The following is a 15,704-nucleotide window of genomic DNA, read 5'->3' on the forward strand; positions in this document are numbered from 1 at the left end:
CGCGCCAACTGAGCATATGTGTGTGCCAGTAGTCCTGCCAACTAAACATTAATGTATGTGCAACTAGACTACAGTGACGCGCCAACTGAGTATATGTGTGTGTAACTAGTCCTGCCAATTAAATATCAATGTGTGTGCAACTAGACTACATAGCCATGTCAATTGCGCATATATATGTGTGTGCAACTAGTGTCCTGCCAACTAAACATCAATGTGTGTGCAACTAGACTAAATTACAAGCCAACTGAGCATATGTATGTGCAACTAGTCTTCCTGTCAACTAAACATTCATGTGTGTGCAACTAGACTAAATTACAAGCCAACTAAACATCAATATGTGTGACTAGTCTTCCTGCCAACTAAATATCAATGTGTGTGCAACTAGTCTTTCTGCCAACTAAACATCAATATATGTGCAACTAGACTATATTACAAGCCAACTAGACATCAATATGTGTGCAACTGGACTACATTACCGTAAACTGTTTTTCGGTATACACGAAAATGATTTTGCGGTACGGTATTTTACAAGATCTGCTAAAGACTACTCTTAGTATCATCGCGTGTGTGCAACTTCCCATAGGTTGTATAAAAACGACTATATTTGCAACTACAACTACTATAAATGCCAACAAAAAATTGACTACCAAAAGGGGATGTTTCCATCATACATATTTCCTATTCATGATTAAAAAAATATGGTCGGGATAGTTTGACCAACTGTCTAACGAATAATGTGCAACTTCGTCTGTTATCTTGACCAACTGTCTAGTAGTCGATATTCAGCATGGATGTGTGGTTTTCACCATCTCAACTTCGTCTACTTCCCCAGCCAACTGCATAATCGTGAGTGTGCAACATAGCCTGCTTGCTCTAAAACTACAGATCGTGCAAAACATCGCCGTAAGCATGTCAATTTTAGCATTGCATATATCATTTAAAAGGAAAAAAGATGTACCAAACAGAATGGAGCACCATAGAGGGTAGCAAATTCCAACTAGAATTAATTTGTAGAGATCGATTTGATCTCCATACACACACACGGGAAGGGACATGAATTCAACACTATGTGACTAGCATTCAGATCCATATGCACACGACACACACTAAGCTAGCACTCAGATCCATCCACCTGACATGAGGCAACTAGTAAACGTAACAATCCACACACACCGTGAGAGAAAGAAACACACACACGCGAGAGGAAAAAGAGTCTGCCGTGAACGGGATGACAGGGACGGCCACGACTCAAGGTCGATGCATCCATGCGCTGGGAAGTTGCCACAGCTTGCAGGCTTCGATGCCTAGCTAACGAGTAGGAGGTCGATGGCGACCAGGACGCCGTCACGCATGTCAGATCGAAGATGGCTGCCTTGCGTAGATGTAGATTGATGCAGACACGGTGAGCCACGCGAGGGAGGTAGACGCCGGCCCCCAAGACGCCATGCGCAGAAGGAAGATGCCGGCATGGACGATGACACACACGCAGGGAAATGACGGCCTAAGCGCACCGGTGACCGTGGGGTGCTCGCGAACGGTGAGTCGGGGAGGCAGCAGGGAATACGACGGCCCCTGCGAGATGATGGAGCAGTGCGTCAACGCCGTTGCTCCTCTTCTCCTCCATGCTTCGTCGCGAGCTCCAGCATCGAACGTTGACCAAGCAAAGGGGATCGAGCTGGGAAACAAGAAAGATAGACACAACAAATGTGATGGATGTGGATTTTTTTTCCTGGAGAGAGAGAGGGGCAGCGATAGGGTGCCAGAGGTGGGTTACTGCGGCCAGTGCAAGTTGGGGCGAAGGCGGAGGTGTCCGGTGAGGCGTGGTGGCGGCAGCCGACGCGAGGGGATGAGGATGAAGGGCGTAGACGCGAGCGGATAGCGACAAACGTCAGCCGTTGAGAGCCTCGTAGCACCTGCCCCACGCGCGCGATGAATCGGACAGGATCGAGCGGTCATGAGCCGGCCGTTCATTATCTCTAAATAGTGCGTATGCACTTTTTAGATTTTAGGATAAAATAAAAATGTTGTTTGGATTGTGATTATTTTTGCCTTATATTTGCCACATTACTTTTTGCCATACTTGCCAGTAATGATGCATCTACTTCTACTTCCCCTAACCCTAATGATGGTTCTAGTTCCACTAATGATAGAACAAATCCAAATGTGAAAACTAGTGCACCTAAGCACGACGATCATGGTATAATCCACTATTTTATATGGGCTTGAGTTGTTTAAATTGTTAGCCATGCTTTGGCTTGTCTAAGGAAATCTTGCCACACCTTTTGTGTCTATGACATGTGGGGTTCACTGCTCATAATAAAATTCTTAAATTAGATATGGGTAGAACCAAACAATCATCTAACTTGATCAAATCTGCCTAAGATAAGATATGGCAAAGTGTGGCAATATGTGGCTAAGAACTAAACAACCCTAAAATCACAGAGCTGAATTGACCCATAAATAAACAAGCAAAACGCGCAGCCAGCCGCAGGATCTTGGCCCTCTAATCCTCCGCAGCTCCGAGCCGTCGAGGCGGTCGGCCTCGAGATCGGCTCCCCGCCGTACATCCGCTAGAACGTTCCAGCACGCACTCTCAGCTCTCATACCTCCTGAACGGCTCAGATCTTCCGTCCACACTCGCAGCACATTTTTCTGCGTCCACGTGTAACTGCCACAGAACGGGGCCTCCGAGGCACGGACTGCCAGGCTCCTCCAGCCTGGCACGCATCACGAGGGCGTCGCCCACGAAGCAAAACTCCCACATCACCACATCGCCTCCATTTTTATTACCAGCAAATCCCCCATTTATATTAATATAAAACGAGCATTATTTTATTTTTCTACTGTATTTTACTCCTGATGTAGTGCTGCCAGTAACCGCTGCAGGTGGTAAGAGTAAAAGATCCAGCAAATATCCATCCGATGGTTTCAGAGCGCCAGTGCGGCGGCGCCCTGTCAAGCGCGAGATAAAATCCGCCCTCCGCGATTTCCCCCACTTCGCGTTTCCTCTCTCGATTTGTCCAAATCTTTTGTTCTCCTTCTCCACCGGCGATTAGCTTGTTGTTTCCGGCATCACTCCGCACTAGGCCGCCCCCCGCCCCGCCCCTCGCCCGCGCTGGCCTCGTCGTTTCCTTCCCCAATTCCGCCGCCCCACCCCGCCCGATATTTATTTCCTGCATCGGTATCCATTGCCGTTGATAGATTTTCCCAGCTTTTGCTGCCTCGCCGTTGCTACTAATATCCGCGCTGGGATATTTCTTCTTTTGCTTTCTTGGGCGCTCGTCCAGCCCCCCGGAGGCCTCCGGATCTTTCGATCGCGGCGAGCAGGCGGCTCAAGGTACTTTCTTGTTTTTCCGATTCTGGCGGCGGCAGAAGAAGTTCTGCTGGGCGATGGAATGATTGCCTGGTTGGGATCTAACCGTTTGATTCTTTTTTCTTGTTTGGGATGCTCTGTGTCTTTTTCCCGTCTTTCAGATAGTTCGTGAATAGGAAGGCTGATTGGTAGGTTATTAGGGTTTTGGGAGTTGTTTTGTCTCTGCTCCAGTACATAGATGATGAAATCCGGGGAGGAAGTTAGTCAGGGTCAGCAAATGAACGGTTTTGTGGAGGAGAAAGCTGCTGGGGAATCTGGGTATGGTCGGAAGATCGAGAGGAGCCCTTCTATCAATCTGAATTCCTTGCCTGCAATAGCCCCTGCCACGGCGGAGATTGGTGTCTTGCACGGCGCAGTGGAGTCAGAGGCCAACGATGCAAGCACTCACAAGGGAGACGAGTCCAGTGGCACTGATCAGAAGAAGGTCCCGAAGAATGAGGAAGTTGATGAAGCTGAAGTTCAGGCCTGTGCAGATGTGAAGAGCCACTCGGTTGACCCTTTGAACAGCGAGAACCATGCCGGGGAGAAGGATGCTTTGGTAACTGTGCCAGAAAATGAGGGGTGTGCTGATGGTGGCGATAATCACAAGGGAGTTCATGTTCTCAGCATTGTCAAAAAGGATGAGTCTGAGGAAATTGTTGATTCTATTAATCCTGTAACCGTTGCGGGGTATAGAGAGGAGAAGGGCACCGCCGGTTCTACTTCTGCAATTACTGCGGTGCGAGCACCTGGCTCCCGCTCATCTTGTTTCCATGGTGTGACCAGGTAAGCTTGGTTTTGTGTTCCTATAATTAGTATTTGATCAGTGGAAACACAACAATGTGTTTCACTATATTAACTAAACAAATCATAGATGGCACTGCTTACCAAACTTAATCAATTGTGCAGGCACAGGTGGAGTGGGAAATATGAAGCTCATTTGTGGGACAGTACTTGCAGAGTAGAAGGACGGAGAAGGAAAGGAAAGCAAGGTATGCCTCTTTTATTTGGAGCTTCTAAGGGGCAGTTATATACATTGTATCTCTGTGCCATGACCTATTTGTGAAGGATACATTTGTGATAGTTGGCGGTTTATGCTTATAGTCTCGTTGTCGGCGGTCCATTGTAGAATGTGGCTAGGTCTAGGGCAGCATGCACTCAGGAGAGAGCCACAGCCCACGCGTAGGCATAGAAACACTAGAGATAAATAGGTAGATAACTCTTACTTTCACTTTTGATGGAGACCTTGCTATATGGAGCACAAAGAACATTAATGATGTGCAATTCGGCTGGCTAATAGTTAAACAAATACTAGGACAGAGTAGGACATATAGTTTGATTGGCTCCGGAAGTATCATAAATACTACCTCCGTCCCATAATATAAGAGCATTTTTGACACTACATTAGTGTCAAGACGGAGGGAGTAGTAGGCAATATATATATAGTTCAAAGGGAAAAATAATGGAACATTGTGTTTCACGTGTTTATTATTTTCGTTAAAAGAAAATGCCAGTTTATTGGCGGTTTCTTTGTAACGTTATCTTTTTTCCCGTAGTTTCTGTGTCAGCAAGGTAGTACTGTGTCGTTTCTGCATTTCATGAAATTTTCTGTTTGTCCAAGTTTATAATTTGTATCGTCATGCCTTTTTGCGCCATCTGATTCACTACACTTGGTAGTTAGTAGTGCTGACATTACAGTCTTGGGCTGCATTAATGCTATCCTTTATTTAACCAATCTCCAGCAAGAGTACCGACTCAACATAGGTCTCATGCAACTTCGAACTCCACTCTTAATTTTTTTTCCTCAATAAAAATAAAAAAGCGACATAGCTTTCGAAGGAATTGTATCCGTGCGTAGGTTTTCTTGTTTTGGTTTAAGTGAAGACTATATTTGGCATGCATTTAGTGGGGTGTGAGATCCTATCACACTGCGCCATGCAGAGGTACCTATTGAATTTGACTATCTTCTATTCGACATGAGGATAATATATTATGCGTTGTGCCTTTTTTTTGGAATCAGGAACTTATATGATAAGTTAGCAAGGTTAAATTTTTGCTGAGTACATGGTGCTAAGAAAGCTGGGGCCTGGGATGCCTAGACACAAACCGGACTAGAATGCAAAGAAAATTTAGCTGTCAGATGCATATCACTAAACACCATAGTGAGCACCTGAATTTGCATAACAGGAAGAATCATGTCCTGTTTGTTAACCTGGACTTCCAAACATATAATTCTGGAGTTTTGTGTCCCATAAGACCATACATTTAAAACTCAAACCGAACAATTAGCCGGTCAAATTACCAGTTCACTGATTTACTGGTCAAAGATCAATTCAATGGTTGACCAATCGGGTATAAGAAAATTATTTAGCATCTTTTTTTAGTTAGGAAACAATTGCTAAAGATGTCAAGTGGTAATAGTTGTAACAAGATAATATACAAACTATCTTGCCTCTTACATCCTGTCCAGGAGTGTAGGTAGGTTGGCAGTGTGTCTCCCTTTCGATCATCATGAGGTGGGGGGTTTGATACCAACTTTGTGAACTAACTAAAATTAATTCACTATTTTTCTCTTTATATGATCCACTCCTGTGGTTTTGGCACTACCATACTACCCTGTCCCTCCTGTTTTGGCTCTTAGAGGCTGTTTGGATCCCGCCCACACCCGCCTTGCAAATAGCTGATGTGCTAATATATTGGCAAGGGAATCCGCCGCCAGCGTTTTGCCCGCTCGTGGGCGTAAAAGCTGAACTGCCAGCCAATATTGTGGCATGGCTTCAAAATTTTGGCTTCCAACCAAGTGGCCAACCGCCCTAGCAGTCAACGCCAATTTTTTGGTGCGGCAGCTCTTGACTATGATCCAAACGGCCCCTTAAATTTATGTCTTGGACGTTATCTCTTAGCAAGTATAACATACTAGCTTTCTTGAATTGCTTCAAAATTAGGCATAACATTTAATTGTCATGAGTTTTAACATATATCATGTTAATCTTTTCTGGTATCTTTGTTATTTCCTGTTTCTTTAAGATATACTATTATATTAGATATATATTCTGATTGGTTACTGATGGTTTCTTGCAATGGTGTTCCAATACGGCGGTGCTTCAGTTTATTTAGGTAAGCATTATTTATTTCAGTCCTGACATTATGTCTTTCATTATTCTCAAGGAAAAAAAGCGCCAGGCATTAATTGTGCATTTTGCCACCGCCTAGCGTCTATTCGCCTAAGCGCACGCCTAGCATGATTAAGCGCTAGGCGTTCCGTTGTGGCCTAAGGCCTAAGGATCTGTGCATAGGATCTGATTGTTTTCTCTCCAAATTTTCTACTACGCAGGAAGTTATGATACTGAGCAAAAAGCTGCCAGGGCATATGATGTTGCAGCTCTTAAATTCTTTGGACTAAATACAAAGCTGAACTTTTCGGTACGTTTTTCTCTCTTGTTTTTGCTTGCACCGATATAGTTATGGACAAGTGGATCTCATGAGTCAATATTATTCCAGATTTCGGAATATGAGAAGGAGCTGGCGGACATACAGGACATGTCTCCAGAGGAATGTGTGACATACTTGAGAAGGTATGTCAAGGTATATTAATTCAGACTCTTCAGATCAGTGTTCTAGTGAGATGATGACTTCTATAACAAGTCGATTTGTCCTGCAGGAGGAGTAGCTGCTTCTCAAGAGGGGCGTCTATTTACAGAGGAGTTACAAGGTGGCGTCTCCTTCTCATTTGTTCAGCTTGTTCAAAAAGCCAGCTTTTCTTCTTCAAACCAGCTCAAAACTCACATGTAACCATGTCCTACGACAGGAGGCAGAAAGATGGTCGATGGCAGGCACGCATAGGACTGATTGCTGGAACTAGAGACATTTACCTTGGAACTTTCAGTACGATGCACATCCCTAATTCTGCCCCCCTTGAACTCTCATCAACAGTTACCCATTTTTCTAACTGAAAGACAGCATCCCATTTCAATTCCCTGATGTTCTGTTTTCGTGTTTGAACTAGAAACTGAGGAAGAAGCCGCAGAAGCTTATGATATTGCTGCCATCGAGATACGAGGCAAAAACGCGGTGACCAACTTTGACAGAAGCAACTACATGGACAGGGGCATGCATTGTATAGAAGGCGCAGGGTTGAAGCTGCTTGCAACCAAGCCAGAATAGTACCTGATTTGGTATCGTATATTGAACAGATTTGGTTGGCCATATTTTGGAGCCTAGTGGTACATACAGATAGAAGAACTGGTCGCAGCCTGTCATTATTTGCTGCTGTATGATTCTTCAGATTATATATAGTTCTTTCAGAGAGAATTTCAGTAATTTAGCATGCTTTGTGTCCAGAACAAGATTTTGACCATGCATTACTGTTATAGTCTTTGTAGGCTAGAGTTGCACTGGAAGATGTTGCTTCATTTCACATGTCTAAAACGGAGAATACATTTTACTTCTAAGTTTTGATGCTTGGTTTAATGAAATATTCAAGTGTATATTCCCATGAGCCAGCTTCTTAAATCCATTTGCCTTCATTTTTTTCATTCATTTGCAGTGTCGCAACACATGTGCAGCCTGTCATTATCTGCTGCTGTATGATTCTTCAGATTATATGTAGTTCTTTCAGAGAGAATTTCAGCAATTTAGCATGCTTTTGTGTCCAGAACAAGATTTTAACCATATATTGCTGGATTTCTTCTGTGGCTTCTTTATGTTTACCCACGCCGCGGCTATTCAATAAAAGGGTTGGTAGTTAGTTGCCTCACCCTATTGGTTGTTGGTTTTCTTTCTCCTCTGCGTTCGTGAAAAGCTAGTATGCTCGCGGAAATCATCTAAAGGAAACTACTTGCTAACTCGCCAACAAGACGGACTTCTTCCTCTGGCTCTGCCAGGCTATGTTGCTCGCCTAAATCGGCATCAATAACTTCTATCGTACTTCGACCTCTCATTGGAATGACAAGTTGGCTACAACGAACTAATAAGTTTCTCTTCTTGTCACCTTCTTTAAGCCTTTCCTTCTGCTTCCATCGAGAAATATATATAGATAAGTTTGGAGAAGCGATTAAGGTGTTTCCACTCTTAGGTTGTTCAATATGCAAAGACCGTGTCAATCACTACACCAGTGATACGAAAAGCAAGCATTCTTCTCCAGCTGACGTACGGACGCCTCACTACTACTTAATTAGTGAAAAATACGTTGGGATGTTTTCAATTCTCCATCAAGAGGCGGGCAACTATCTCTTTTAACACTAGACTTCGGATCGCCTTCCTACTGGTTTTCTTCTCGGTCTCCCCAACCAGGGAAAACCTCAAAGCAAACAACAGAGCAACACCTATCTTTTTTCTTTAAGCACTGACCATCCGGATCCCCTTCCGACTTGCTTTTCCGGGCACCGGTCTTTCTAACAACTGGAACTCGTCTCCCTTTTCCTGATTCGCATCTTCTTCGGCTTTTGCTACGGTCTGTTCCTTCCTTCGGTTAGTCCTTCCTTCAAGATTTTTGCCTGCTGATCTCTCTCTTCAAAACATATATATCTTTCGGCGCCAGTCTTTCTTGCCTTACCTTAACCCCGCTTTCACGTGGCGAATCGGTATGAAGTTTTAGTGATCACTTTACGGTATTCTTTAAGCTTTCTTGGTCAACGGACAGAGTGAGAACTGCTCAGCTTGCTTTCTTTCCCTAGCACACACTTAGTAGATAGTAGGCACAAGTCCGCTAAGAGCTCATCAAACTTGACTTGTAGAGTGAGACATGTGCTCGATATGCCTGTGATCGATCTCTCTCAAGTTAGGTTTGGTATCGGTATCGATGAAGTCCATCATTGAATTGAAGTGGTAGAGTGGTAAGTGGGCGCACGGTCTATGTATTTCCTATCAGTGACATTAGTTCCTTTTTATTCTCTAGATAGATGGGTAGAACAAGCTACTCTTTATATTATATTCTAGAAAGGATCAATTATATTCTCATCTCCTATTTGTTTGAGCCATTCATTATAGTGGTGGTGCCGGGAAGGCAGCTTAGCACTCTAGTCCTTTTGAGTAAGGAATTGTAGCATGTGCAGGCAATCTCTTCGATTGATTCCCCTCCAGGAATTACTTGAATTAATTAGTCGGCCCACGGAGTGAAATATCGAACTTAACCTATAAATAACTAGTATCTCAAAAACCAAATAAAAGGATTTCTTTTAAGCTTGTTAATGGAATTCCACAGGAGTCAAGCGCTAGCAAAGAAGAATTGGAAATCAGTCGCTTCCCTTCTAGACTCAAGTCAGCAGAAGAGTGAACTTCATATGAATAGGTAAATCCTACATCAAGCGTAAATGAAGTACACTTTTTTTTGATTCGGCGCTTAATAACTCGTACTTGGTGTTGGTTTCGGTTCAATCAACTATCCTTTTTGAACCGGATAGTTCATAGTGCTCATTCTCAAAAAAAGCGGAAAAGCCATGATGTTTCCACTCCATTTTCATTACGAAGATGTATTACGTCGGGATCTGTTGCTCAAACTGAATCACGCCAATGTTATGGAAGTTCCTGGATTATTTGAAATAAGATCAGTACCAAAAGTTGCCTCTAATTTCATAATCCAATTTGGAAAATTGGCTATGGAGATTTTGTGCGGTCAGAGATTCATACAGACACAAAGGGCCCCCTATTTTCAAGCAGGAAAGTCGTTTCGATCCAATCCATTCTCGGGGTCCGAAAAAGACACTGGATATGTCAGTGACTTTGCACGACAAAGCGTTCTCCGAGGGCATGGAATGTACCATTTTTTGGTCAGAATCTTTACAATAATGTCTATGTTGGATTCTCCGGTCGAAATACAGGAAAACTCCATCAAATTCTTTATGGAAACGGAGTTTTGCAAATTCTCCCCGAAACTGGAAGATCATTTCGAGATCTTCGACCATATTCGAGGGTTCAATGTGACTATTGTCACTTCGGCCAATACAAAAGATGAGACTTTACTACTGTGGAGCGACTTTTTGCTAAAAGATGAGGGGGAAACTAAGTAAGATGCCGGAGAAGCGACGAAATATACGAGATCACAAATGTAGATTGCTCGCAGCTAAATATGAATTGAGACGAAAGCTTTTGAATTTTGTAACCCAATCTTCCGTCTGATATGCAGGACAAACATCGTTATAAGTTGTCCAAGTTGCCAAGAAAGAGTTCAATGGCATGAGTAAGAAATCGAGGTATTTTCACGGGTCGTCCTCGTTCCATAGTTGAGTTCTTTCGCATTTCTCGTATCGTTTTTCGTGGATTAGCATCTCGAGGTTCTTTGATGGGCATAAAGAAATCGTCTTGGTAGCAACCACCAAACCAATAGAACAAAGGTTAGCTCTGCAGCTAGTCGACAAGCAAGGGTTGTAGGTCCATTACCGTCTGGCTCCCAACCGAAACTAACGGATTCATCCCAACTCTCGGATCGGAGATGCTAACGGGCCAGGTATCGAAGTGGGGGACCTCTCTACCGCACCTGTCTCCCCAGACATAGACTACGTAAAGGGTAGTACTCTTGGAAAGAGAGAAGATCACCGCGTGAACAAAATCCAAAGTAACGAATGTCACTCCCGAGGGATCGACCATTATCATACATGAAATTTTTCATAGAATGATTGTTCATGTTCATGCCGGAGTGCTGAGGTTGTTCCCACCATTGAAGTCAGAGTCTGGATGTGTTTTTCTTACTAATACGGAGAGGGTTCCGAATGATAAAGACCAATCAAAAACTTCTTCGTTTCGTTGGTAGAACCCACGCCAACTCTTTTCTCTAAATAATAGAGAGATCTTTTGATAGTCTCACTTCTATCAATGCAATGAAAGAACTATCCCTTCCTATTTGTTTGTCCTAATGAGACAAAAAAGAGCCTCCTTCTTTACCACTTTAGGGGATGGGGGTGAGGGGGGGTTTACATACAACCGGGACAAAGTGGTTTATGATTGAATCTCAGAGGCATTCTTATCATTTGGTAGATCCAAGTCCATGGCCTATTTCGGGTTCACTCAGTGCTTTGGCAACCACCGTAGGAGGTGTGATGTACATGCACTCATTTCAAGGGGGTGCAACACTTCTCAGTTTGGGCCTAATATTTATCCTTTATACCATGTTCGTATGGTGGCGGGATGTTCTACGTGAATCCACGTTGGAAGGGCATCATACAAAAGCTGTACAATTAGGACCTCGATATGGTTCTATTCTCTTCATAGTCTTGGAGGTTATGTTCCTTTTTGCTTTTTTGGGCTTCTTCTAATTCTTCCTTGGCACCTACGGTAGAGATCGGAGGTATTTGGCCCCCAAAAGGGATTGGGGTTTTAGATCCTTGGGAAATCCCTCTTCTTAATACCCATCTTCTCCCTTCATCCAGAGCTGCCGTAACTTGGGCTCATCATGCTATACTCGCGGGGAAGGAAAATGGAGCAGTTTACGCTTTAGTAGCAACCGTTTCACTGGCTCTAGTATCCACTTGATTTCAAGGAATGGAATATTACCAAGCACCCTCCACTATTTCAGATAGTATTTATGGTTCTATCTTTTTCTTAGCATCTGGCTTTCATGGTTTTCATGTGATTACAGGTACTCTTTTCTTGATCGTATGTGGTATTCGCCAATATCTTGGTCATCTAACCAAGAAGCATCACGTTGGCTTTGAAGCAGCTGCATGGTACTGGCATTTTGTAGACGTGGTTCGGTTATTCCCATTTGTCTCTATCTATTGGTGGGGAGGTATATGAAAGAAGGGAACGAATAAATGGATTGAGGAATAAAAGCTCGAAGACAAAGAGAACTTCTCCGGGTACTCAAGATATTGTGTTTCGAGAGGTGTAGATTGTAGATTCCGGCCGAGCCAGACCCAGGAAGAATACGAAGTCCAATTTCCTCAACCGCGCACACAGATAAGACACAAGATAGTTTCTGAGTTATAGAAGTCTTGATCGGGCCAAGCTAGCATAACAGTTAGTAGTTCGCATTACTTTCTCTTGGGAAGCGCGCACATTTGAGTTCAGTATGAATGCATTGAACGCTTAAGACCACTCGCTGGATGATATGGTCAATCATACTCTAGAGTGGGGACAGCATAACAATAACATTCTCTCTTTAGATTCGAGATGTATTGATCGAGACGTGCCTCACTCTAGTGAGGATTTGAGCTCCCCGATAGACGTAGGGCCCGCTCGATACGTTGTCATTGTTTAGGAGGGTTCTTAATTATAGCATGAAAGTGTTGGGTTTCGTAGTAATTTCAAAAATTTTCCTACGCACACGCAAGATCATGTGATGCATAGCAACGAGGGGAGAGTATTGTCTACGTACCCAACGCAGACCGACTGCGGAAGCGATGACACGACGTAGAGGAAGTAGTCGTACGTCTTCTCGATCCAACCGATCAAGCACCGAAACTACGGCACCTCCGAGTTCGAGCACACGTTCAGCTCGATGACGATCCCCGGACTCCGATCCAGCAAAGTGTCGGGGAAGAGTTTCGTCAGCACGACGGCGTGGTGACGATCTTGATGAACTACAGCAGCAGGGCTTCGGCTAAACTCCGCTACAGTATTATCGAGGAATATGGTGGCAGGGGGCACCGCACACGGCTAAGGAATCGATCACGTGGATCAACTTGTGTCAACTTGTGTGTTTAGAGGTGCCCCTGCCTCCGTATATAAAGGAGGAGAGGAGGGGAGGCTGGCCGGCCAAGGGGGGGAGGCGCAGGAGAGTCCTACTCCCTCTGGGAGTAGGATTCCCCCTCCAATCCTAGTCCAACTAGGATTCCTCGGAGGGGAAAAGAGGAGGAGGGGGCCGGCCACCTCTCCTAGTCCTAATAGGACTAGGGGAAGGGGGGGGGGGGCGCGCAGCCCAACTAGGGCAGCCCCTTCTCTTTTCCACTAAGGCCCACTATGGCCCAAATAGCTCCCGGGGGGTTCCGGTAACCCTCTCGGTATTCCGGTAAAATCCCGATTTCACCCGAAACACTTCCGATATCCAAATATAGGCTTCCAATATATCAATCTTTACGTCTCGACCATTTCGAGACTCCTCGTCATGTCCGTGATCACATCCGGGACTCCAAACAACCTTCGGTACATCAAAATGCATAAACTCATAATATAACTGTCATCGTAACCTTAAGCGTGCGGACCCTACGGGTTCGAGAACAACGTAGACATGACCGAGACACGTCTTCGGTCAATAACCAATAGCGGGACCTGGATGCCCATATTGGCTCCTACATATTCTACGAAGATCTTTATCGGTCAGACCGCATAACAACATACGTTGTTCCCTTTGTCATCGGTATGTTACTTGTCCGAGATTCGATCGTCGGTATCCAATACCTAGTTCAATCTCGTCACCGGCAAGTCTCTTTACTCGTTCCGTAATACATCATCTCACAACTAACATATTAGTTGTAATGCTTGCAAGGCTTATGTGATGTGTATTACCGAGAGGGCCCAGAGATACCTCTCCGACAATCGGAGTGACAAATCCTAATCTTGAAATACGCCAACCCAACATCGACCATTGGAGACACCTGTAGTACTCCTTTATAATCACCCAGTTACGTTGTGACGTTTGGTAGTACCCAAAGTGTTCCTCCGGTAAACGGGAGTTGCATAATCTCATAGTCATAGGAACATGTATAAGTCATGAAGAAAGCAATAGCAACATACTAAATGATCGGGTGCTAAGCTAATGGAATGGGTCATGTCAATCAGATCATTCTACTAATGATGTGACCTCGTTAATCAAATAACAACTCATTGTTCATGGTTAGGAAACATAACCATCTTTGATTAACGAGCTAGTCAAGTAGAGGCATACTAGTGACACTCTGTTTGTCTATGTATTCACACATGTATTATGTTTCCGGTAAATACAATTCTAGCATGAATAATAAACATTTATCATGATTATAAGGAAATAAATAATAACTTTATTATTGCCTCTAGGGCATATTTCCTTCAGTCTCCCACTTGCACTAGAGTCAATAATCTAGTTCACATCGCCATGTGATTTAACAGCAATAGTTCACATCACCATGTGATTAACGCCCATAGTTCACATCGCTATGTGACCAACACCCAAAGGGTTTACTAGATTCAGTAATCTAGTTCACATCGCTATGTGATTAACACCCAAGGAGTACTAAGGTGTGATCATGTTTTGCTTGTGAGAGAATCTTAGTCAACGGGTCTGCCACATTCAGATCCTCATGTATTTTGCAAATTTCTATGTCAACAATGCTCTGCATGGAGCTACTCTAGCTAATTGCTCCCACTTTCAATATGTATCTAGATCGAGACTTAGAGTCATCTAGATTAGTGTCAAACTTGCATCGGCGTAACCCTTTACGACGAACCTTTTTCCATAATCGAGAAACATATCCTTATTCCACTAAGGACAATTTTGACCGCTCTCCAGTGATCTACTCCTAGATCACTATTGTACTCCCTTGCCAAACTCAGTGGTATGGCATACAATAGATCTGGTATACAGCATGGCATACTTTATAGAATCTATGACTGAGGCATAGGGAATGACTTTCATTCTCTTTCTATTTTCTGCCGTGGTCGGGCTTTGAGTCTTACTCAACTTCACACCTTGCAACACAGGCAAGAACTCCTTCTTTGACTGTTCCATTTTGAACTATTTCAAAAATTTATCAAGGTATGTATTCATTGAAAAATCTTATCAAGCGTCTTCATCTATCTATATAGATCTTGATGCTCAATGTGTAAGCAGCTTCACCAAGGTCTTTCTTTGAAAAACTTTTATTCAAGTATCCCTTTATGCTATCCAGAAATTCTATATCATTTCCAATCAGTAATATGTCATCCACATATAATATCAGAAATGCTACAGAGCTCCCACTCACCTTTTTGTAAATACAGGCTTCTCCGAAAGTCTGTATAAAACCAAATGCTTTGATCACACTATCAAAACGTTTATTCCAACTCCGAGAGGCTTGCACCAGTCCATAAATGGATCGCTGGAGCTTGCACACTTTGTTAGCTCCCTTTGGATCGACAAAACCTTCTGGTTGCATCATATACAACTCTTCTTCCAGAAATCCATTCAGGAATGCAGTTTTGACATCCATTTGCCAAATTTCATAATCATAAAATGCGGCAATTGCTAACATGATTCGGACGGACTTAAGCATCGCTACGGGTGAGAAGGTCTCATCGTAGTCAATTCCTTGAACTTGCCGAAAACCTTTTGCGACAAGTCGAGCTTTGTAGACAGTAACATTACCATCAGCGTCAGTCTTCTTCTTAAAGATCCATCTATTCTCAATTGCTTGCCGATCATCGGGCAAGTCAACCAAAGTCCATACTTTGTTCTCATACATGG

The 15,704-nt window shown here is 43.7% G+C and overlaps 2 protein-coding genes and 1 pseudogene across 2 annotated transcripts; all 3 read left to right on the forward strand.

Annotated features, from left to right (window-relative positions):
- Positions 1–2,914: 2,914 nt before the first annotated feature.
- On the forward strand, positions 2,915–7,850 carry LOC119322810 (AP2-like ethylene-responsive transcription factor BBM1). Its single transcript, XM_037596340.1, has 9 exons — positions 2,915–3,337; positions 3,475–4,138; positions 4,262–4,344; positions 6,461–6,469; positions 6,687–6,775; positions 6,854–6,927; positions 7,014–7,064; positions 7,161–7,237; positions 7,359–7,850. Exons 2-9 carry the CDS (start codon positions 3,552–3,554, stop codon positions 7,514–7,516), a joined length of 1,128 nt encoding a protein of 375 aa, XP_037452237.1. The 5' UTR covers positions 2,915–3,337; positions 3,475–3,551; the 3' UTR covers positions 7,517–7,850.
- Positions 7,851–9,780: 1,930 nt separating this feature from the next.
- Positions 9,781–10,359, forward strand: LOC119320397 (60S ribosomal protein L5, mitochondrial-like). The gene has a single exon (XM_037594499.1). The coding sequence runs from the start codon at positions 9,790–9,792 to the stop codon at positions 10,357–10,359; it is 570 nt and encodes a 189-aa protein (XP_037450396.1). The 5' UTR covers positions 9,781–9,789.
- An 882-nt stretch (positions 10,360–11,241) lies between these two features.
- Positions 11,242–12,082, forward strand: LOC119320396 (annotated as a pseudogene).
- Positions 12,083–15,704: the final 3,622 nt, after the last annotated feature.

This window comes from Triticum dicoccoides, chromosome 6B (genome assembly GCF_002162155.2).
Source record: "Triticum dicoccoides isolate Atlit2015 ecotype Zavitan chromosome 6B, WEW_v2.0, whole genome shotgun sequence".
NCBI classification, from domain to species: domain Eukaryota; kingdom Viridiplantae; phylum Streptophyta; class Magnoliopsida; order Poales; family Poaceae; genus Triticum; species Triticum dicoccoides.

What these genes read in the sequence shown, in the direction of transcription:
- LOC119320397 (XM_037594499.1), top strand. Translation starts at nt 9,790, where the DNA reads ATGATGTTTCCACTCCATTTTCATTACGAAGATGTATTACGTCGGGAT.
- LOC119322810 (XM_037596340.1), top strand. Translation starts at nt 3,552, where the DNA reads ATGATGAAATCCGGGGAGGAAGTTAGTCAGGGTCAGCAAATGAACGGT. An exon ending in ATACAAAGCTGAACTTTTCG is followed by an intron (nt 6,776 to 6,853) that starts GTACGTTTTTCT and finishes ATATTATTCCAG; the next exon opens with ATTTCGGAATATGAGAAGGA. An exon ending in CATTTACCTTGGAACTTTCA is followed by an intron (nt 7,238 to 7,358) that starts GTACGATGCACA and finishes TGTTTGAACTAG; the next exon opens with AAACTGAGGAAGAAGCCGCA.